This window comes from Lotus japonicus, chromosome 2 (assembly GCF_012489685.1).
Source record: "Lotus japonicus ecotype B-129 chromosome 2, LjGifu_v1.2".
Lineage (NCBI taxonomy): Eukaryota > Viridiplantae > Streptophyta > Magnoliopsida > Fabales > Fabaceae > Lotus > Lotus japonicus.
Window position 1 is genome coordinate 69,872,533 of NC_080042.1, and position 24,768 is coordinate 69,897,300.

A 24,768-nucleotide genomic window follows, 5' to 3' on the forward strand; every position below is an offset into this window, starting at 1 on the left:
TACTTTATGAAATTAAAAAATATAAATAATATAGTTAGTGAGACCAAATGAATAGTGTAAAGAACTAAGAACTCATGGTTGGAGCAAAATTGCTTGAGAGTTGCTTAAGCACATGTGGAAATACGGACCACATGAATAGTGCTAAGAACTAATACTTTCGGTCCTATTTATAAGCATGAAAGAGAAGAAAAATCTTGGTCCTTTTTATAAGAACCAAATGAAAGTTTGAGCTATATTAATTATTTTTTTTCAATGATGCTCTTATTCATTCTAACTTGTAAAATGTGTCTCATTAATTATTCTCTCTCTTTCTCACTTTCTAACACTAATAACAAAGGGTAATTTTGAAAATTTATTTTGATTCAAGACATATTTAATGCAGTTTATCTAGTTTAACTACATTTCTTAAACTATGTGAATTTTTTTTTTTGTTGCTTATAAATAGAATCGGATGGAGTAAAAAATAAGAACTAGCATTGAAGATGCTCTTAGAATATACAATCAAGTGCTGAGTAGTCAATTCACATGAGATGTTTGCGAGCAACAAATATGTTCCCCTCATTATTTCCTCACATGACCAATGACAAAATCTGTGGCTCTAAAGGACACTGGCGAGAATAAATATACTGTAATGCTTATCATAACTCAAGTTTATCCATTTAGTTAAATGTAACTGCTCAAAATATAAGGGATGATATAACCTTATGAATTTACATTGCTAGTTTGCTATGTACAGAAATGGTAGTCTAAAGAATATCAACATCCCTAACTATAACAGCATGTTTGGATGTGTGTTGGACACACACTCCAAAACACGTTAGCAGAGAAGCTCCGTAGTGTTGCTATTGTGTTAACATGATGTTGAGGACTACGTGAATTCCAAACATGCACTAATTAGTCAGCTCAATGCAACCAAGTTCTGGAGGGTTAAAGTTCACTTTGAATTATCATTTCAGCCACCTCGCCCATGACGCTTGCCCCCCTAATTTCTAATAAGCGCAGAGCCAAGTCTTCTTCGTTCAACTGTCTTAATCCCATGCTCACTCTCTTCAACAAACCCACATCAAGTTCCTGGATCCACAGTGGCGTGCAACTCACCATCAAGCTTATAATTCCGGACACGTAGGCACGCCAAGTTGCACAATCACAGCGAAGTGACACCTTCCCATCCAGGGCATTTGCAAGAAAGTCTAAATGAATTGCAAGAATCTTTGGTCGTCGTTTCGATGCAGTTGACAAAGAGTCGATACCCCAAGCAAATGTCCCACTAAGTACAGCAAAACATGCCAGTGCATAGCCTCTAAGCATAGCAACCATAACTCCAGATTCTTCCACTTCCTGTTCCAATCCCTGTGCTGATAAAAACCAGGAAGGTAAAGTCTCTATTATCAAAGATTGAACCAAACTTGCACCACCAGATATCCAGAGAAAAGAAGCTCCAATAAGCGCAGCGTGCTTGACACGTGTCATTGACGCAGCAAGAGAAACTTGTCCATATCTCATTCCATGCTTCGTCCTCTTGGGTTTGTGAACTTCACCCTTGGGTAACCCACCACTTGCTATATCTCTAACTGAAAGCATTAGAAGAGATACAATTTCTTCTGTTAAGAACATAACATCTCTAATTGACCTGTAAACTCGCAGGTAGAGAAACCCAGGAGCAACTGGAGAGATCCCTCCACTGAAGTGAGAACCGAAGCCATGACCAAGGAGCGCGCCAATTCCACCGTTGTTATACATACTGGCAGAACCAAGCCCAAGGGTGGAGGTGAAGCAACTTCTTAGGAGCTGAACTACCGCATCCCTTCTGTGGTTGAAGACATTTCCAGAAGCACAGAATACGAAAAAGTCACTCCAACGCTTCACCTTCTGAGCCCACAAAGAAGCTACAATGGGCATGCAAGGCCAGGGACAACCAGCAGAAAGGTTGATCAAAGATGGGCCAGTCAAGACAAGGAAGCGCTCAGAAGTTTTGTCCAGCTTATATGTTATTGTGAGACTTAGAAAAGCAGCCAATGGCAGAGGAAGTGTAGCTGGAGTGTTCCCATCTGCTTGCAGCAATCAAAATATAGTGTCAAGTGTCAACAGATTGATTTCATAAACCTTAAGTCCATCTAAATATAAAATGAAAAAAAATTATTACAGTAAAAACTCAAGAAAGTAAATGGATATCATTTTTAGGTCAATCATACATCGGGTTCCTAATTGAGAACTTATTCATCACCCACCAACTAGTGTTGAAAATAATTATAAATGTGTAAAACAAGACAAATTAGTTTGCCTACATAATGAAAAAGACATAATTGTTGCAAGAATTATCAAGGGAAGGATAATTTGATCTTGCAAAGAGGGCTGTATTGTATCAAGTTATCCTGTGCAATTAATATTTCCACCAGACCAAAAAAAAAAAGTAAAGTGGCAAACCTATTGCTAGACTTGGGACATCAACACCTGTGGCTGCCAGAATTTTTTTTATTTGTTGCTCGACAATGGCCAAATTTGCCGCAGGGCTAGGCCAATCAGTTCCATTCATAAAAGCTGGTTTCCATACACCACGCGTTACTTCAGCTGAGAAGTAGCTTACAATGGTAGCCAAAGATGCTGGCAGAAAATCAGCAAGATCTTTGAGACCTGAGAAAAAGCAAGAAAATAGGACTTACTAAGCAAACAACCTAAAAAGTGCTTAAAGAATAAATCATCTGCAACCCAATTCATTGCTTTCCCAAACTTGCAATTTTTATAGTAACATTTATTTAATTAAACAAGTTAGTCCATGCCAACTTAAAGAAGCAGAAGGGGCTTATTAGAGACAGCCGATTCCAAAAGAAAACAGTCTACGACCACTGGTCATTGGTTATAGCCAGGAGTTAATAGAACAACAAAGTTATGTCTAGTTCAACCAAAGAAAAAAGAAGCTTATAAGTTCACTCGATACCCCACAACCTAAAATCTTAGGGGATCTGGGAGGTTAAAAAATAGTTATAAACCATGAAATTGTTCTATGCATATCTTCGGTGGAAACTGAGTTCCACAGTTCCCTGACATTTTGAATCTACACCTACATGGAGCAGGAAGAAATCAGTGAGGCTGAGTAAGAGGAAGCTGGAATCCACACGCAGCAGAACACAATCCAAAAGCCTAAGCAACCTCTGAAGCATGGAATTGAGTTACAAATCACAAAACATAGCCAGACCTCAAATTTATTTTCCATCTCATCGTACTTGAGTGAAAGAGATACAACATCAATAGAAAGAGATGCCTCAAAAGATAACAATGCAGGTCTGCTACAAACACTTGTATGGCCCAAGAGGGAAAATAGCAACTTAGTAAATTCATGTACCAGACACTAAGGAAGCACCACTTTAACACTTCCAGTTATTTTTGGCCCTCAAAATTATGAATCAATATATTTATTATCAGAATCATCATCTTTTAAATTCCACTCTATGGTTTACAGTCCAGTACCCTTTGTCCTTTATTTCACTAACAGATGAAGAGGGATCGGATCATCAAGTCAATGAGTAGGCAGTTGCAAATCACAATGAGATTTTGGTTCTATAATATTTCTCTTTTAAAAAGAAAAAAATTATATTTAATGTTTTAACTTTCTAAGTTATTCCAACAATCAAATGTAATGTTCAATCTGCTTTCATCTTTTCATCGGACATCTTACTCAACAGCTGTTCACGTTTTAAAGTACGAAAGTCTCAATATAATCTTGAAATAATTCTTAATAACGATAATATGATAAAAGAAAATTAAAGAGGCATCAATGCATCCATGACGAAACTGGGCAAACCTGTAGCCAATTCACGAGGGTAGAGACTTCCATGAGCACAAGCTGTAAGAGCAGCATCAAGAACAAAAGGAGCTGCTTCAAGGATATCCCATGCAGGCACTTTAAGTTTCATTAAAATATCATCCAATGAAGAGCTGGATGAGCTGCTGCTTCCTGAAGTTGCAGATGCCAATGATTGAGAACTTCTACTCATTTTCCTGCACATCATACTTAGTAATGCATCAACAATCTGAAGAATAGGTCCTCCTGGTGCAAGAGCTGATCGGGTTGACGCAATACATTCTTGATGCTGCCGATACCAAATGTTTAATTTTGGAAAAGAATCCATAAATACAGGCTCTGTAGCAATAGTTATCATTTTCGAATATCTTCTGCTGCTTATTCGATCTCTAGGTGATTTCCCAAAGGATGCCAACAAACTATTCCGAACCACTAAAAGGAACTCAGGACCTAACTGTGATCCTAATGCTGGAGTTGCTGCAGCCCCCATCACATGCTCAGTAGGTGGATGATCAAACCGCCATAACCTCAGCAGGAGAACAAATGCATTCGAAAACACTCCATGACAAGATAATTTTTCACCAGTTGCAGCAGTCCATGACACATTAGGCACACATGATCCAAAAGCCTCGCATATTGGCATTAGTGCAGCTGCAAGTAGTGGAACCTGAAATATTGTAAAACGACTGCAAAAAATCAGAAACAAACTAAATGCAGCAATAGTTATCCACTAAACAGCTCCCATCCTTCCTCCCCAAAACAATTATTTATTTATTTTCATTTGATTGGTAATAAGTACTTAAAAGTGAATTGAGCATGCTGGATGCACACTTTCCTCATTTATGTGTTGGGGGCCAAGGGTTCTTCAAAACATTGGTTCTGTTGATTTTGGTTTCCCCTTAATTTGAGTAAAATTTACCATAGATCACTTGCCATGTACATGTATGAGTCAGAATACATTGATAGCTAAATTTGAACATACCGCACCATGTAGGGAGAAAATCTGAACACTGTCCACCGGTGAAATTCCAACCAGAAGGACATTCAAAAATGGAGCATAGCTAATCAAGTGGCTTTCAGTCCCAGAGTATTTAGGAGGAATTGGAGGTGAAAGAAAGTTTATGATGAAAAAAACGACATGTTCCTGTGAACAAAGATAATCATTATAATCATGAATCGAAAAGAAAAGAAAAAAGACATGGAAACAAATAAGGGGAAGGGAACAAAATGAACCAGATAAAGAGCTATGTAAATTAAAAGAGTGCAGTAAAATTTTCTGAATATGAGAAAGCCAAATAAAATTGGTTTAGGGATCACCTGCACATTCCAACCACGTACTAGAGATGCCCCACACAGAATGGTAGCAGCAGATATCTTTTCTTCATCTGAGCCATTGATTGCAAATTCAAAAACTTTCTCAATCTCTGCTAAGCTTCCATGAAATCCACGAGCTTAAATTCAGTTGCCTTACCACAAGTAAATATATAAAATAAAGCATATGATGACTTCAGGAAATAGAAATGTGAAACTGAAGCCCAGGTATTAGGCAGGCAATACTACAGCCAATTAGACAGCTACCACTTTGAAACACAAATTTCACTTTGAGTGCATGCATAATTTGTGTGCCCAAGTCTACTTAATAACTATGTACTCATCTCTACTTTGCCTCAGAAGCAAGCAAATTTCTCTTTTCTTTTCCAGATGAAGTAAGCCCATGTGTCCTAGATTCACATGAGTGATAAAGCCCATAGAATAGGTATTAAGCTGCCCAGACTATATTAAGAAAAGGAACTCCTTAAGCACGCTTTAATATTAGATATGGTATATCTACAATACTTCAAATATTATTCTATATTATGTGTTCAGTGTTCTACATACCACTTTTCACAAATAATTTTTTTAACTATCATTATATATTCAAAGATTTAATTTTTTTTTAATATTCATTCAAGAAAAGAGAAACACAGACAGTACCATGAGTGTGGATAATTTTACCCATAACGGGTGTTTTTTATCTGCGGGTATCTGTGGGTGTGGGTACTTTTGACATCCCTAGATTAGACAGATTGGAATGAAGTTTATTGCTGAATATGCTATCCTACTCTGTACCAATATTACACAAAACACACTGGAATTCGACAGACCAGTTCTCTCCTATTCAAGATCCACATACAATCAGACAAACTTCCAAATTCCCTCTTTCTCCTATTAAACGTTCACTCTCCATAACTACCTACATAACAGCTGCTAGTTAGTTAGTTAGTTAGTTACACTGTTAAGCTTACACAATTAAGGCTACACAGATGTATGATCCTCTGTTACTCATAGAAGGTCTATATTTATCGCACTAGCAATGCATCAAGAGTAATCTAGGTCAGCATAAGGTCAGCATAGTGAATGGCTGCAACCAAGCGGTGCTTATATGTACTAAAAGTTTGGGATGTTTTACGATAACTGAAGGCTGCCCATGGTATTTATAATACAATTCAATCAGTTCAAAGCATGTAGCAGCTCCAAAGAGAAGCACCAATAAAAATTTAAAAGGCAAGAACACAACCAAGTGGTAAGACCTGTGGTGAAAAGGGAAAAAAATTGAGAGATAGAAAAACTGCGAAATAATATGGTGAGTTTTCATTTTTGCTTTGTCACATTGGAAAGAGCAACTTTCAAAAGAGCACGGGTTAATTATGAGGCAACAAATGATATAATATGAGGCAGCAAAATACCTGGAAGCAGGAGTTGCAACTAAGACATTAACCAATGGAGGAGTAAGTGGCGACCCCTTCATCAATGATGACCAGCTAGGCAAATGGTTAGGAATACTATGAGGTATTTGACTGCAAGGTGCACTAACATAACCAGGCCAGAAATAAGCTGAGGTATCAAGCAAATGTCTCGCAATGCAAGCCTCAATGATCACATGCCATAAGTTACCAGCTGCAAGAAAACATAAAATTTGATGAACTGTCACTCTCACACCAAAGAGGTATAATTACAACCCCAAGACAAATAAGAAAAGATCTATATGAGACCACTTAATCTGAAACAGAAGGAAATACAAAAGTAGATCATTGACAACAAAAAAATGACTAATTCCATAGAACCAAGCTAAACTGAAAACAATAAACTATTGATGACTAAAATACGATGGCCAAGATAGAGAGAGTTAAGGGTCAGATCATATGTCCCTAAAAACACATTAATGAACAATTAATGAAAGCATACATATACTTGGGACCATCTTGCCTGTTTGCACTCAGAAGTAGACCTGCATTGTCATTATTTTCATTTGTTAAGAAGTTCCTTTCAATTTTAGTTAATAGTTTTATTTTATAAAGAAATGATTGGACAAAATTTTATTTGATTATCCTTTAATCCCTCCATTTATTTAAACTTTAGTCCCGTAAACTTTTAAGTGCTCATTCTTCCCCTGTCTGAACATACAACCTATGAGAAAAAGAATGCAAAATGCAAATATTGACATGACCTCCTTCTGTAACCAACATTTTAAGAGATTCATATGACTAATAACAATAACTTACAGCAGTTCATGGGCAAGTCATTTACGTTCATAGATCCCAAGTATCCATTATGTCCTGATACAAACAGGGTAGCCTTGGCAGCAGCCTGATTAGCTACCCAAATAACAGATTGAGGTGGCTTGAGTAAATCCTCATAATCACCCAATAGCTGTAAGCAGGTAATCAATTCCCCACGACGTTCTCCCAAAGCCTGTTTGTCCTTCCTTTGATTTGTCGGGCTGCGCTCAGCTTCTTCAATCAGTTCACCTTCCTCTTCTTCGATGATATTAGCAACTACAAGGGTTGTAATGCACAATAGCATACACAAGCAGGTATCAAGGCGAGGTACAGGACCCTCACTTGGATCCCTCTCCTAAAAGAACAGGGGGAAAAATGCAAGCCTTAAAATAGAATCCAAACCCATACAAATTTACAGTGTATCTTATTGGACATGTTAAGAACCAGTAAATCAATTAAATGTAACTCTGCCAAACCAAAAAAATAATAATTAGAATGTAAACAACATACTGTATTTTCTTGAATCAGCTCTTACCCTTTGAACTATTCGTAGTGCTGCAATCCATAAACCTAAAAAAGCATTGTGCCATGCAGTACCATGAACCGCTTGCAAAGCCTTCACCAACCCTACAATAAGCCAAAAAGAAAATTTCTGTCAATGTCAATTAGACTTAAGTCTTGAAAGATTAATGACTAATGACATTGAAATTTAGGCATACCAGTAAGGACTTCAACAGCACTAGTTGTCGCGACATGATCACTATCCATCGCATCCTCAAGGAGTAGATCAATGGGAAGCCAAAGAGAAGACCAACTATCATGATGAGATTGAAGCGCGCAGGAAACACGAGAGCCAGCATTAGCAGCCATGACAGCACTAAGGTCCAGCTTCGGTGGCGTAGCTTTCCATTCCGGAGACAACAGCCCATTGGTCTTGGAATCCAAAGGCAACAAAGACTCAGGAGTAATATGTTTCAAGCTCCTCAAAACTAACGAGTTCCCCACAAGGCGCTGCAGTTGGTGAACAAAAGGTTCCCAATGTGCCGGCCTACAAATAATTAAATAAACACTCAACAACATATATAATTTATCAGAGTAAGTAAGATTCAAAATACTTCTGTATATTCTTGGTTATATCATATATGTACCCTGTATTGATATCATTTACAGAATGCAATTACATAAGGTAGTAGGCTCAGAGCTCACTCCCAATTGCAGGAAACAAGAGCTACCTTACTAACTAATAGAAACATTAATTAACTAAGAAGTAACAGCTAACAACCAGGCTTGTTAATAACGCGCCATAGCAGCGCAATAACACTATAGCGTAGCACCCTGGGAGTTCACAGCTACTCCACCATTCACCGCTACGCTATCCGCCATTAACAACCGTGCTAACAACTAATCATCATAGGCATTAGGCAGTAGGCACCCTCCTGTTGATGTATATCACAGAAATTTTATCAGTCCTACTATAGTCCACACTACATCTATTCCCTACCATTTTCAAAACTTCCATCAAGCATACAAAAATGTTAGTTAATGGCGGTTACTAGTGCTACTGAGAATGTAAATTTGCTAGTAAATGACAACAATTGAGCAAGAAAAAATTGAAAAATTGTTACATGTTTCGATGAACCAAAGAAAGGATCCTGGAAGTGACTTTGTTGTGAAGAAAGCGTGCAATGACCTCAATAGCAGTGGCAGTATTCTTCCGGTGCAAAACATTCCCATCCTTGTGGTCAGCAAAGTAGTTAGCCGCACGAGAATCCACGGCAGCGGCGGCGGAATCAGAGTCAGCAAATAAGAAGAATCTGGAGCTAGGTTCCAGCAATCCCTCATCCTCCAACGACGCTTCAACCAACTGCCAAACAACAGTAAACAGAAACTGAACAAGAACAGCTCCGGGATGAAGCGGTTGTTGCTGAGAAGGATAGAGGTGGGAGAAGCGAAGCGCGTGGTGAACGGATCTCATGACGGTGGGATACTCAGGGGAGCTGATGAGTGGTGTGAGGGCGAAGGCGTGGCGGTTGAGGAGGTGGAGGTATAGAGCGTAGGCGGAAGGGTGGAGGTGAGCGTGGCGGTGAGGGAGGACCTTGGCGGAGAGGAGAGCGAGGAGGAGCAACGGAGGGACGAGGCGAAGTTCCATTGCTTTCTCGAGAAACTTCCATGTGAGTGGGACGTGATTCTCCCAGAAGATGTGGGAGACGAGGCGGTGGGCGAGCTCCGCCGACGGTAACGGAACCGCGGCGGCGTTGAGGCAAGAGCGGACCTCGATTGACCAGAGGAGAGGGTCGGTTTTGTTTTCCTGCGCCCACTTGGTTAGGTCCAGTACACCGTCCCACACCATATCTTTTCTTCTGCTTCTGCTTCTGCTTCTGCTTCTGCTTCTTCTGGTTTGTGAAAAGTTTCTAGTGGTTGTGTTGTGTTGCGTTTTTTCTTGTTCTTGTGTTTGTGATGGGTTTGACTAATTGACTCAAAATTTCAAAAGTCTGATTTGGAGGCTTGTTAAAGGGGAAAGAAAGAAGAGGAATCATTCTTCTTCTTCTTCTTCTTCTTCTTCTTCTAGATTCTTGTATCTGTACTGTGTCTGTGTGTCATCTTTCCGCCGTCCAGCCATTGCTTTCACTTTACAAACTACTACTTTGAATTTTTTGGCATGTGATCTGGCATTTCTAATTGTAGGCATGGAAGTATCTCATGTGATTTGATATAAATCTCCACTAAAACCTAATTTCTTGTCTAACCAATGAAAATAACACAACCAACCATTAAAATATGATTTATTTACTAGTGACATAAAGAACATGTTTCGTATACTGGATAAGTTTTTAAAAAATATTTGAAGGTATACGTATGCTTAATTTCAGAAAGAAAAAAATGTCTAATTGTTATAAATTAGAGTTATTTTTATTCTATAAAGTAAATTTAATTGGAGGTCATTAAATGTAACTTTTTCTCATTAAATTTATATTCCCCTACTTTAAAATAAAAGTGGTTAAATAAAAATATTTTACTTCAAGGTCAATTTTTTAGTGGTCTACAAAATGTTGATCCCACAAGTCTGGACCAACCTTTAATAAAAATAACACAAGCTTGTTTACATTTCGGATTCAGACTTTAAGAGGATGATCGCCCTTCCAATTGGTCAAACTAACAAGCACGACTCCCTTAAATCTAACCAGTCCTTAGTACAAACAATGGAGTATATGTTTCTATTTCGACATTAGCCAGGGCCGTGGGGGCCTTTAGGCAAAAAATGCTACTAAGGCCCCCAAAAAAAAAATATTAGGCCCAATTTTTTTATAGTTATAAATGACGCAAACGGCCAAACAATGAGCATAAGCGTTAAAAAAACACATAGCGGGCTTTGGCCTTTTTTTGATGCTTAATACAGAGAGAACCGAAGTAAAACAAAACAGAAAAAAAAAAAAAAAACCCTCTATTGCCTAACTACCATGGTACCCAAGGAGTCGGCCAGGAGTAAAGCCTCCATGCCAGGGAGGGGATCCTGGACATGGAGGAGTTGTAAGTCTTGTGACGCACCCGCCTTAGCCAAAAATCAGCACAAGAGTTCCCTTCACGAAGGATATGCTCCACTCGAGCCACCCAAGCGCGCTTCAACAACCCACAGATATTGCTAATGAGGACAGCGAACACATGATGCTGCGTAGGGGGAGGGAGCACGCACCAGAGAAATAGCCAGCATTGAGTCAGAAAAACACACCACACGACGGTGCCCCAAGTTCCAAGCGAGCTCCAAACCATGAAACATGGCTAGCAGCTCCATATGCAACACCGATGCTTGCCCGCGATAACCCATAAATCCAGCAAGCCAACTACCTCGCTCATCCCTAAGACAGCCACCGAAACCAGATTGAACCGGGACCCCAAGCGAGCTACCATCGCAGTTAACGACAATCTCAAAAGCACAAGGCGCTATCCACGACACCAATCTCGGCTGAGAAGGACGTTGCCCCACAGGCCAAGCATGGAGAATCTGCCGCTTGAACTCAAGAATGTTCTGTACGAGGCGGTCCTCCGGCAACACAGTTTGATCAAACATCGCCATGTTCCGCGCTGTCCAAATCTCCCAAATAGCAGCTATCGCTGTCGCCTCCGCCTCACCAAGAACTTGCTTGAACCAGTCACACGGAGCCAACACGCCGAAAGAGTCATGTCTTGGGGAAATCCCTAGACGAAGCCAAACCCTACGCTCAAACCAGCAATCACGAAGACAATGCAGAACCGTTTCAGGGTACAGGTTGCACCTAGAACACACCGGCGACGCTGCCATATGACGGGAAAAACGAAGATGATTCACTGGTAACGCATTGTGACAGCCCAACCAGATTAAGAAAAGGATTTTGTAGGGTCCCTTGAGACGCCAAATCCATTGCCAACCAGCGGCGTTTGGAGGAGGAGGAAGAGGCTCATCCGCTGCCTGAACCCGTCTTTGATGGATCAACCAGTGATACCCCGAGGACGCAGAATACACGCCAGACGACTTAAAGGACCAAACCATGCAGTCGGGCACATCAGCACTAAGCAAGCTCTCACGCTTAACAATTTCCTCAGAAACAACACTTGGAAGACTAGTGTAAAGGTTGTCCAAATTCCAAGCATCACCAGTAATAACATCCCGCACACCAAGTTGCAAATCATGGATATCTACTGCTGGAACCAAGTCACAGATCTTATAATTCCCAAGCCACTCATCATACCAGAAAGAAGAACTACCATTCCCTAGCTTGAAAGAAAAACCCTCTATGATCACATCTCTAGCTTTCTGAATTGCCTACCAAACCGTAGAGCCACCCTTGACAGTACTAGACAAAAAATTCCCTTGAACACCATATTTTTCTCGGACCAAAGAAACCCAGGGTTTCCTCTCCCCATTAATAACTTGCCACACATTTTTACCAAGAAGGGCAGTATTGTGATCTCTAGCCTTCCGTAATCCTAAACCACCCAATTTTCTTGGTTGAGCCACAGTGTCCCAATTATCCAAATGAATACCATGATTGCTGTGACCCTTCCAAACAAACCCTTCCATCAGGCCCCGGAGCTTTGAAAGACCCCATCTGATGGATAGCTACTGACACTTCCTCCTTCGTGATCGGCTTCACAAGGTCCTCCATACCAACCGTTGGAAATGAAGGCAAGAGAGGAGTAGAAATGCAAGAAGGCTCCACAATCTCACAAGTAGCAAAAAGATTCGCATAAAATCTAGAAGCCTCCACCTTCAAACGCTCACCATCAGTACATCAATTACCATCCTCCAAGGTGAGCCCCTGAATATGATTGCGCCGCCTGCGAATAACGGTTTGGGTGCGCCTTTCTCTTTTATGAAATATGAAACCTTCGACAAAAAAAAATTTAGTAACTTGTCATATTGGAAATTGCAAACAAAATTGAACGGTTAATTTTTCATATATCGATATATAAGATTCATTAGAAATCCTACTAGAAATAAAGACACATAGTGGACCAAAACAAAATAAATAAAAATCATTTTCTAAAATGATTGGTGGAACGATTTATTTCACTATCTCTTTGTAACTGCAGCACGTTTCCAGGTTGTTCTGTACTTTTGTTCATCAATAATCTTTTTCAAAAATATAATTTAGACTTTACGATTTAGTTTATTTATATTTCTTTAATATTTTATTCAAGTCCCTTTAAAAATATTCTTGTTAAAAAAATTCTCCTTTAACATTTTCGCCTTAAGCTCCAAAATGTCTATACACGACCCTAACACTAGCCTTAAGAGGTTGTGTACCCTCTCATCCATACTCCAGTCAAGATAGAGTGCATGCGCCTGACTGTACCTTGTGCTCAAGGTATCCCGAGTTCTACCCTACAGAGGTGTGAGCCAAATGACATACAACTTCATTCGGCCAACAATAATATTATCGAGGATCACATGCAATAGTAAAGAAGAAACAAATCCAAAAAAACAAAGAAATTCATGGGACAGAGCGACAAATACTACGTATGGATCAAAGACATTTTTTTGTGATAAGATATGGATCAAAGACATACTTACTGGTGGTCTATTGTCTTAAATCGTGCATTCCTTTACGGTTTGCAGGCTTAAAGTAAGAAAAGACAACATCAGTACTAGACAAAGAGCGAAAATGATTAGGCAAAAAAAAAAAATGGCATATCATTGTAATAGTGATTAAGATTTCTCTTAACGTAGCCGTGTGAGTCTATGAGAAACTAGCATAACGATTTCCTAATCTAGTAATTATTTGAAAAGAGACTCGACTCTTTAATGTATGTCCCTAAGACACCCCAATAAAATTTTAATGAACGCTATTGAGAAGTTGTGACTAAGGTAACACATGAACTAAGTGAACAACTAAAATGGATAAAAGACTTAAAGCGATAAAGATAAAGACTGAAATAAACAGTTGAAAAGTAACAGTTGAAAGACTGTAAATGAACTTAAATGACTGAAAAGTAAAGGCTGGAAGGTAAGTAAATGAGGGAAATTTGTAGATTGTTGAGTTGTGTGTTTGCACAAATGACACTTATTTTATTTATAGAAGCAAATTCAATTAACATACGACAGTTAACAATCACGTGCCACTACCCACGTTTTTTGGTGTTTACAAGCATTTACAAATCGTGGGGTGTTGGGGGTTTGCTTCTCCTAGTCAACATGAAAGTTTGCTTTAAGCTGGCCTTTTTTGTGTCGGTTGGTCCATTTGCAGTAACTGCTTTCCTTAAATTGAAGGGTTGAACCACTTGGTGCTTCTTAGAACGTGAGGTCCTTCTAGAATCTCGTGAAATATCATCAATCGTGCGTATGAGCTCCCTGTACCTCCCCTCAAATCTCGTCCATGTTCAAGTTTCTTTTGCCTAACCATTTTTCCCTAACGCTCCATCGCTAGTCCTAATCTTTCGACTAAATTCCTAATGTCTAGTTTGTCACGTCGGCTAGAGAGTCATTTTGGCTATCCTAATAATCGTCGTTGTCGAATTTTTGAGTGCGAACACATTGTACTTTTATAACATTCGTGAGAGCAAGTTTATCAAACATAAGTATTTTACTTCAAGATCAATTTCAAATTTTCAATACGAGTAGTAGCATGTTTGCCCCCATTAAAAACTTCACGTGCAATCAGAGAGAGTTTCATGAACAAAGAATGCATTTCCACGCACACAATAGAGAAATGCATGATAATAGAAACTCAACTTAGGTTTCCGTTTCTCCAAATCAAAATCTGAAATAGGTGTGTGTTTGTAGAACTGGACAAAATCTAGATTATATATTTAGGAGTGACTATATGGATTGACAAGGAGGATTAGTTATAATCTTTATTGACTCTTAAAATGTGAGTTCGGTTGGGTTGAGTTGGTCTACTTTTAACATTTGAATTAAAAATCTCAACTCAATCCTCATTCTAGCACGGCAACAATAGAGGACATGCAATAAACAAAAAGCCAAAAATATTGCTCCTAATTTCTTTGTGCAATGAGCAAAAAGTCACAATGTGCAATTATCCAATTAATGACTCTTCCACACTAACATTAAATTAAAAAAAAAAAAGATATGTTAGCTGATTATTTCTCTGTTCCATGTCAGCCTTGTCATTGAATTTTGATTCATCTCAAACTCCATAATAAAAAACAATTAAAAGCTCAATGGAATTCCATAAGTTGTCCACAAATTAGAAGATAGAGATACCCTAGTAGGAATGTTAGACATCTCTTTTTTTAAGCCTCTCCTTCTCTCTTATGTAGATTTTCATGCCATCAACCTTGATAATATTCTAGAAACATGAATATAACCTGGACTCAAGTAGTTAATCAAACATATAATCCTCATATACTCAACAAATTCAAAAGGTAAATCTTGTTCAACAAATTTAAGTGAGGAGGGTTGGTGATGGCGAGCTTCTTCAACCTGATCTTCAATCTACTGGGGAAGGCGACGACTCTGAGTCCGAATGAAGACACGTGAAGATCAAGATCAATTTGTAATGATGAAGCTAAATATCAATTTTGCCTCTTCTAAGGACTAATTCGTCATTTCCAAAAAACACAGCACCGGGTATAAATTAACATTCAAAACCACACTTGATTTAGCAGTGTGTGTTACTTAAAACTGTTACGTCAATCAATTTTCCATTCTCAGTCAAATTCAATGGGGGAAGTTACCCAAATCGACGGCAACACCCTCGCCGCCAAATCCCTAGCCAGATTCGGCGTCGAACACATGTTCGGCGTCGTCGGAATCCCCGTAACCTCCCTCGCCACCCGCGCCGTCTCCCTCGGAATCCGCTTCCTCGCCTTCCACAACGAGCAGTCCGCTGGCTACGCCGCCTCCGCTTACGGCTACCTTACCGCCCGCCCCGGCGTCTACCTCACTGTTTCCGGTCCCGGCTGCGTCCACGGCCTCGCTGGCCTCTCCAACGCCATGGCTAACGCCTGGCCTGCTATCATGATCTCCGGCTCCTGCGATCAGGCTGATGCTGGCCGCGGTGACTTCCAGGAGTTGGACCAGATCGAAGCGGTGAAGCCATTCTCTAAGCTCTCCGTGAAGGCCACTGATATCTCTCAAATCCCCGGCTGCGTTGCGCGGGTGCTTGATCGGGCTGTGTCGGGTCGACCCGGTGGGTGCTACTTTGATCTTCCCACCGACGTGTTGCACCAGAAGGTGTCGGAGTCTGAAGCGGAGAGGCTCTTGGTTGAGGCTGAGAAGGAGCGCCAAAACACTCAGGTAGTAAACTGTATGCTTTGTTAGCATATATTACCAGTTTGGATTGATTTCTAGCTTTTAAGAATTTTTCAATTGAGATGAGTATTTAGTTGCAAACTAAGGAAATGGGCTTTGATTTTAAGTGTTCATGAGGAAGTTAGATGGGGGAGTTTCTAAAAATGTTTGAAGCAGGGTTGTTAATGGCAGATAGCGCAGTGTCGCGGCAAGCCCAAAAAACGCTATTTCAAGGGCTATTGCGGCGCTATAGCGGTGAATAATGGAGTAGCGTTGAACCCCCAGAGCGCTACGCTATAGCGCGCTATTAACAAGCCGGGTTTGAAGGTGTAGAAGCTGTTATTTAAAATGCTCATAGTTATTGCAAAATTATTTGGAGTTTTCTTTTAGTATAAGGTTTTGCTGAGAAGTAGTTGATTCAAATTGGATAATGTTATTGTGTGTTATATGCTAACTTGTTTGTCAAATGTTATCTCAGGCTCATGGGTCTGGTGTTGAGAATTCTAAGATTGAGGAAGCTGTTTCGCTGTTGAGGCATGCGGAGAGGCCGTTGGTTGTGTTTGGAAAAGGAGCTGCGTATGCTAGGGCTGAAGGCGCTATGAGAAAATTGGTGGAATCCACTGGGATACCGTTTCTTCCTACTCCCATGGGAAAAGGGTTGTTGCCGGATACTCATCCGCTTGCTGCCTCTGCTGCCAGGTCTCTTGCGATTGGGAAATGTGATGTTGCACTCGTAGTTGGGGCCAGGCTCAATTGGTTGCTGCATTTCGGGGAACCTCCCAAGTGGTCTAAGGATGTCAAGTTTATCTTGGTGGATGTCAGTCCCGAAGAAATTGAGCTCAGGAAACCGCATTTGGGTTTGGTAGGAGATGCCAAAAACGTTCTGGAGATTCTCAATAAAGAGATTAAGGATGATCCCTTTTGCTTGGGGAGCACTCATCCCTGGGTGCAAGCTATAACCAATAAGGCCAAGGACAATGTGATCAAGATGGAGACCCAGCTAGCCAAGGATGTTGTACCCTTTAACTTCCTCACTCCAATGAGAATAATAAGAGATGCAATTATAGGTTTGGGAAGCCCTGCTCCTGTCATAGTTTCTGAAGGTGCAAACACCATGGATGTGGGTCGATCTGTGTTGATTCAGACAGAGCCCAGAACGAGGTTAGATGCAGGAACATGGGGGACAATGGGTGTTGGTCTCGGTTATTGCATTGCGGCAGCAGTGGCTTCTCCAGGTCGCCTTGTAGTTGCAGTTGAGGGGGATTCTGGATTTGGATTCAGTGCTATAGAAGTCGAGGTACGTGCCTATGCTTATCCACTTTACTGCTCTTCTTCTAAACATTCTAATCTAAACTCTCACTCTTTGTGTGTGTGTGTGTGGCCATGACATTGATTTATTTTCCATTTATTGTCCTATTCAAACTGATTCTGTTCCTGTCTCTAGTCCCACAATTCTCTAGACTCTTAAGAGCTGATGCCATTCAAACATAGGAGGATGTATGAATGTATCCTTAGTGGATGCCCATCACCTGTTTTAGTAATATAATTTTCCTTCTATCCATAAAATTGGTCAATCTGAGAGTGTAGCAGGGAAGTTGACTTCCTTATATTTGGAACTGGGATCTTCCTTTCAATGTTTTTGTTATTTTTTTGGGGTGGAATTTTTTGGGCTCTCTTTGCACATTTCTAGTAGTCCTATATTCTGTTATGTTATGATGTAGCATTCAATCTCTTTTTCTTCTTTTTGTCCCCCTTTATGTTTTTTTTATCTCACTCTTCTGGTAGTAGCTGTAGCTTGATCCCTGTTGTGGGGGAGCAGGGGCATCTCTATCAGTATCAACTATATATTCTTCATTTTATGACCTAAAATGTCATACAAAGTTGCATGACCATTATTTTAATCTCCATTAGGCTTAGACATTCCTCTATGTTGTCTTGTGAGGGTTTTTGTTGGAATAAATTTTGGGCTGGCGTTCCTGATAGTGAAAGAAATTTGTTACTCGTGGCAAGTAAAAATGCCTTAATTGTCCTTGAAATTGGAAAAAGTGGTTCAGCACGTATTTTGTTGAACAGTAGTATCTTCTTAATCCCCATTTTCTATGTAGCTGATAAGTTAAAATGCAAATGGCTGAGCAACATAAGATGCAGATATGAATAGTTAGATTTTGCCTTCTTATGAAAACTTCTAAACAAGTTTCTACTGTTCTAGGTCGTTGTTATTATGGAGTTTTGCCCTGCCATTCTGGGTCTTACCTTTTCCCCAAGACTTCAGAAGTTTTATATCTCTTGTTCTGCCTGAAACTGGGAAAACAAATATCTTCAAGTTTCAAAAATAGTCTTTGCTTGAGGCTTTTTGCTACTATAATCCCCAATGGATTTTGTTGTTTAAAGAACCTTGTGAAGTTCAATTTTGTGAAAAATACTTGTGCTCAAGTTTATAAAATTAATGTTATTACTGTATGTAAATTCTATTGATCGATGTGATCATATGGGGGCATATGCTTTTGCTTTTATTTGGTACAGCTCTTGCAATTATTTTTTGAATGCAAGCATGACCTGTGATGCTTTATCTTTATCCAGACATTGGTTCGGTACCAGTTACCTGTGGTGGTGATTGTTTTCAACAATGGTGGTGTATATGGTGGCGACCGCAGAACCCCAGAAGAGATAAATGGACCTCACAAAGATGATCCGGCACCTACATCCTTTGTCCCAAATGCAGGTTACCATGCTTTGATTGAAGCTTTTGGTGGAAAAGGCTATCTTGTTGGGACACCAGATGAACTCAAGTCTGCTCTTTCAGAATCCTTCTCTGCTAGGAAACCAGCTGTAATAAACGTTATCATTGATCCCTATGCCGGTTCAGAGAGTGGGAGGCTGCAACACAAGAATTGATTTACCTTAATTGCCAAACGCTCTACTGCATTCCCCCACTTTATTTAACTGTGTTTTACTTTTTGATTTTCAATAACACTAAAATTGTTCTCCAGTGGTCATTAATGCTTGAGTTTTCTGGAACTGGGTTAGTGTTGAGAGGTTTGGATAGTTTGTATGAAGATCAAACCCAATTGCTATCACCGTATATCAAAAAAAAAAAAATGATGGACCATATCCATAAGGTATATAAACTGCACTGTTGCTTGTAAACACACTACATTAAACACCTCAACAATCTTGACTATCTATTTCATTTTTCTCACTACTTCTCTTTTCCAATTCATGTCATATCTTACATCTTTCACTTATCTTTGAACTCTTCTCATCTCTCATTTTATTTAGGGTGTATACATCTCAATGAGAAGATGATTAGGGTGTATCGTACTAGAGTGAGTAGATGATTAGAGAAACTTTTCAAAGTAATGTTATCTTTAAAGTTTAAAATGTATCATAATATTATTCTAATAAAATTTGAAGTTAAATATACACTTTTTTAACATTAAAAAATGATTTTATCTAATGTTCTTGCCGAAAATTTGCCTTCTAATGTCTCTAATGTAGTGTGTTTTCATTTACTCTTCCTCTTAACAAAAAAAAAAGCTTTTTATATCCTTAAAATAATATTTATTCTTTAATTTATGAAATTCCAAACAATAAATAATTTTGTTATGACCTTTCATTTATTTCTAAATTAATATTTTTATTTGACTTTAATTATTTTACAAATAACGTGTTTTGTACAGATTAAATTTAATATTGAGAAAACGATGATTTAAGGATATAGTAGATTCAAATTCTATATAAAATACTTTTAAAATGTGATTAGACCGTACTCTGTACTGATTAAATTTAATAATCAAGTTTACCATAAATAAATATTGAATATGTAATTAGACTTAGACGTGCTACCTGCTAAAATTTGATATTTGAAATGCTGGGGGAATGTGAAAACTTTATGAAATGAACATAGTTTATGAACCACGTGGTGTAACGTTCACGCATCTGTCCATGACCGATTCTTATCTTACCCAACGAAATGTCATTTTTTATTACTCTTCCGGTCTTCCCTTCCCATCTCAAGATCTTAGAAGTTAGGATAAACCTTAGGATCATTTTTTATGCAAGCCTCGAGGATCATTGATTCAATACAAAACAAATTTATAAAAGACTATCATTAAAAAACAAAAGTGGTTAGTTATGAAACAAATCCCTTCTTTTGGTCTTAAAGTCATAACCAAAGCTTCACATTGTTAAGATTAGATAATCACACTTAAGATAAATTGCATTACCTTTAAAGTGAGTTCACTCATTTTAAATGAGCGACTGTCGATATTCATGTGACTAATAATTCACTCGTTCAGCGTACTAAGCTTTAATTGTTGAGAATTCTTCAAGTGTGAATGAAAAATAAAATAAAGAAGTTACTCATTGAATAAAAAAAGTGTTTAATAGTACTCCATCTCTTCTTAGTAAAGAAGTTACTCATTAGCGGTAGAAACTTACCAATGAGTTTTTTTATTCACAAGATTAGGGGATGAAGTACCAAAACACTATTCCTAATAACTCACTTCTTTCACTTAATTAGTATTATTCATGTGACTTGTGTGGTGATTTGTTTATTTAGCCGCGTTTAAGGAGGAACAACTAGATGATCATTGACCACAAGAAGAAGACAACTTGTTGTTCCTACATATGTGTATGTAATTTCTTCCTACATGTTGGATGCAGAACAATCCTTCTCTGCTAGCATGGAGAGCTCTAGAGAGATGGCTCAGGATTTGGCAGCACCATTGCTAACAAAGAGTGGAGACAAAGATGATGAAGTTGGGGTGGTAACATCATCAGAGAGTACATTTTACCAGGAGCTAAAGAAGGTAAGCTTCATGGCAGCTCCAATGGTGGCTGTGACAGTGTCACAATACCTTCTGCAAGTGGTGTCCCTTATGATGGTGGGACATTTTAGTGAACTTGTCTCCTTCTCTGGGGTTGCCATTGCTATCTCCTTTGCTGAAGTCACCGGATTCAGTGTCCTTGTATGTAAACTCCTCATCCTTCTTCTCTTCAATTCATCCACTTTTCTCATTTTTGGAACTTAAGCAAGTCTTAGTTACTAATTAACTTTTCTGATTCTTGAGAGAGGACACTTGATTCAGTTAGTTAGAACTTAGTATTAAGTATTTTCATACTGAAGAGAGTCCTAAGCAGATTAAAGGGAGAAAAAAATTGTTTCTTTTTTGTAGTTAACACATTCATTCTTGTACTTAAAAATAGCATCCTATTGGTTATTTGTGTTTTAAGAGTGTACAGTAGTTGGGTTTGATTGATAACCCTTCTTTTCTGTTTCATATTGATGAAATAATAAGGAATTTTAGTATAAGAGAATCTATTTCTCCAGTCATATTAGGAAATAGTTTGAGTACATGTGAATGTAGATGCTCTAAATATTTGATGGATGGGGCTATGTTGCCTATAGTTGTCTTTTTATGTCTCAAAACATTGACTCAGTGGAGTATACCAATTGTTTAAATCTAAAAAAATTAGGAATTTAGGGTAAGTTAAGTTTTCATTTAGTATCTTAATTACAATCACACTTATTTCTGACTATAGATATAATTTCTCTTGTACCCCATCAGTAGTGATTCATGATCTGCACAAGTTGTTGGAAATTTAGAGCTAGAAATCTTCACTCATTCAACAGAATATACCTTTCAAATTTATGGTACTTCCTTGTACTATGTTCTTGTTTAGTGATTGTGTATGCATTGCAGTTAGGAATGTCAGGTGCATTGGAAACTTTATGTGGCCAAACTTTTGGTGCAGAAGAGTTTGGAAAGCTGGGAAACTACACGTGCTGTGCAATTTTCACTCTGGTTTTGACCTGTATCCCCATATCTCTCCTGTGGGTATTCACTGATCAAGTACTCATGCTGTTTGGTCAAGACCCTGGAATTTCCCACGCAGCTCGCGAGTACTGTGTCTACCTCATTCCGGGGCTATTTGGCCATGCTGTTCTTCAATCTCTGATCCGCTACTTCCAGACTCAGAGCATGATCATTCCCATGGTTTTTAGCTCAGTTACTGCTCTATGTTTGCATGTTCCAATTTGTTGGTGTCTGGTGTTTAAGTTGGAACTAGGACATGTTGGAGCAGCATTAGCTATTGGAATTTCATATTGGTTGAATGTGGTTTGGCTTGGGGTTTACATGAACTACTCTCCAGCTTGTAAAAAGACCAAGATTGTGTTTTCTTGTAATGCTTTACTAAGCATGCCTGAGTTTCTCCAATATGCTATCCCTTCTGGACTCATGTTTTGGTAAATATACGAACACACAAACTATGCATCATTCTTAAGATTATGGTGCTTTAATTTAACTTTCTTCTTGAGATTGTGTTTTCACATTTCAATGTTTGTTATGTAGTTTTGAGTGGTGGTCCTTTGAGGTGCTTACATTAGTTGCCGGGCTTTTACCTAATCCTCAACTAGAAACCGCAGTTCTTTCAGTCTGGTGAGCTGAAAACCTTTTACAATTGCTTCTGAAATCTAAATCAATTATGAGGAGAAGTTTCTATGAGTGGTTTCTGGGTGGCTGAATTGATTCTGAGAAAAAATAAGCTGACCATAACATGCTTATTATTGAAATAACCGATCATGGGGTATCTTCTAACTTACCTATCTCAATATCTTGCAGCCTTAACACAACCACACTGCACTACTTCGTTACTTATGCTGTTGGAGCTGCTGCAAGGTTTGGTCCAAATCTGCTATTCTTCTTTTATGACAATATATGCGTTCATAAACACTTATTCATGAGTTTATTTGATATGCTTACTGAAATCAGTCTAAAATAGCTTATAGGTACTTATATGCGATTATTATAAGCTTATGAAAATTTGCTCAAAATAGCTTATACGTAACTCAAACAATTGCATTAGTTCTTATACTATAGGCGAACTCAAATAAGCTATTCCAAACACAATTGCACGGTTATTTACTCGATTATAAAGCATAACATCATCTCATGGCATATGTATCGTTGTTTTTTCTGCAGCACTCGGGTTTCAAATGAACTAGGAGCAGGGAATCCAAAGACAGCTAAAGGCGCTGTTCGCGTGGTTGTGATTGTTGGGATTGTAGAAGCCATCATTGTCAGCGCATTCTTCATTTGTTTCCGGAATGTATTAGGATATGCTTATAGCAATGACAAGGAAGTGGTGGATTACGTTGCAGACATGGCTCCCCTTCTTTGTGGGTCTGTTATTGGTGATAGTCTAATTGGAGCACTTTCAGGTGAGTTTATACAATTGGCATCTGCATGGAGCTTATAGCATGTTTGTATCAGCTTCATTTTCCTCAGAATCAATTTTAGCACCTAGAAGCCTATCCCGAATTTATTTTGGTTTTAGAATCAATTGTAGAAAGATTTCTGAACATGTCATTAAACTGTGTTGCTTATTTACTATATCTGCAGGGGTTGCTAGGGGTGGAGGATTTCAGAAAATAGGAGCTTATGCAAACCTGGGAGCATATTATGTTGTGGGAATTCCTATTGGTTTGTTATTGGGTTTTCACCTGCATCTAAATGCCAAGGGGCTCTGGATGGGAACACTATCAGGGTCTGTTTCCCTAGTGATTCTACTTGCTATTGCAACAGCTTTAACAGATTGGCAGAAAGAGGTATGTTTTAGTTTTCTCATTAGGGACCAGTTGTCTGGATAAACTTATATAAACAAACACTTACAGGGCATGTTTGGTAAAGAAAACCAGAATCACGTATCCAATCTAATCGCGCGAAAGGTAAACAGCTTTCCGAAAACTGCACGCCCTTTTCATCGTCCATAACACAAATCCAAAAACCTCCTGATAGCATGTTCTCTTTCATCGTGAAATACTCTAGAATCACTTTATAATTGGAAACTAAAGGTACGAGTTCATGAGTAACCGTGGTTTGAATTCTGTGAAAATCCATACATGCACTTGTAGAAAATGAGAAATTAAATACAGTACTAGATTAGCACATAAGTTAGTTAGATAGATACCTCAGCTTTTTTTAAAAGCTCTCTTATCTAATTTCTTCACAGGCCCCTACAAAGTTTTAGTACTTTTTGATAAATATTTTATCTCAGAAAGCTAACTTCTATTCCCTAAAAAGCTAATCCAACTTAATTAGAACACGGATTCAGTTTTTTCATTGCTCATGAATTCTTGTGTAATTTTTTTGGACACCTTTGCACATGGATTGCACTAAAAACTGTATCTTGTGTCGTTATTGCAGGCAGCAAAGGCAAGGGAGAGAATACTTGAGAACTCTATCAAAACTAATGATGCATTAGCATGAAAGTTTAAGCAAAGTGATCAATAAAGGAGTGGAAGAAGAAACATTGAAGTACTCTGTAATCACAGAGTGCTGTCATTTGTTTAGTGTTTGTTCTGGGTTCTACATTGACTGTCACCTGAAGGTGAAAAACTAGGAAGAGAGTGAGTCTAGAGAGAGATAGGATAATGCACTGCATCACGTTCTTTATGGGCGTGTTGAGAATTGAAGTGTTTGTTTTTTGTGGTAATTAAAGAGACATAGTCAACTCTGTTTGTAGATACATGTGATTTTTGTAATGACAAATCAGATTCCCCAAACATGCTAACTTACATTATCAATACATGTTTGTCATGTGCATAAAGTCTATGATAATTCCTCCCATAACGTATTGCAGTTGCTATAGTGGATAGTGGTTTCATACTCTATCTAAAAAATTCAGAGAATAACTTC

The 24,768-nt window shown here is 38.7% G+C and overlaps 3 protein-coding genes across 3 annotated transcripts; 2 read left to right on the forward strand and 1 right to left on the reverse strand.

Moving 5' to 3' along the window:
- Positions 1 to 618: 618 nt before the first annotated feature.
- On the reverse strand, positions 619 to 10,009 carry LOC130739155 (mediator of RNA polymerase II transcription subunit 33B-like). The gene is made up of 10 exons (XM_057591392.1): positions 8,964 to 10,009; positions 8,058 to 8,386; positions 7,874 to 7,965; positions 7,342 to 7,693; positions 6,526 to 6,736; positions 5,117 to 5,231; positions 4,782 to 4,943; positions 3,800 to 4,466; positions 2,425 to 2,631; positions 619 to 2,048 (listed from the first exon to the last, which is right to left on the reverse strand). Exons 1-10 carry the CDS (start codon positions 9,686 to 9,688, stop codon positions 928 to 930), a joined length of 3,981 nt encoding a protein of 1,326 aa, XP_057447375.1. The 5' UTR covers positions 9,689 to 10,009; the 3' UTR covers positions 619 to 927.
- Positions 10,010 to 15,080: 5,071 nt separating this feature from the next.
- LOC130739156 (2-hydroxyacyl-CoA lyase) lies at positions 15,081 to 19,265 on the forward strand. Its single transcript, XM_057591393.1, has 3 exons — positions 15,081 to 16,072; positions 16,545 to 17,363; positions 18,647 to 19,265. Exons 1-3 carry the CDS (start codon positions 15,497 to 15,499, stop codon positions 18,959 to 18,961), a joined length of 1,710 nt encoding a protein of 569 aa, XP_057447376.1. The 5' UTR covers positions 15,081 to 15,496; the 3' UTR covers positions 18,962 to 19,265.
- Positions 19,266 to 20,634: 1,369 nt separating this feature from the next.
- On the forward strand, positions 20,635 to 24,684 carry LOC130739157 (protein DETOXIFICATION 9-like). Its single transcript, XM_057591394.1, has 7 exons — positions 20,635 to 21,036; positions 21,772 to 22,316; positions 22,423 to 22,509; positions 22,693 to 22,749; positions 23,053 to 23,291; positions 23,473 to 23,678; positions 24,277 to 24,684. The coding sequence occupies exons 1-7, from the start codon at positions 20,719 to 20,721 to the stop codon at positions 24,337 to 24,339; spliced, it is 1,515 nt and encodes a 504-aa protein (XP_057447377.1). The 5' UTR covers positions 20,635 to 20,718; the 3' UTR covers positions 24,340 to 24,684.
- Positions 24,685 to 24,768: the final 84 nt, after the last annotated feature.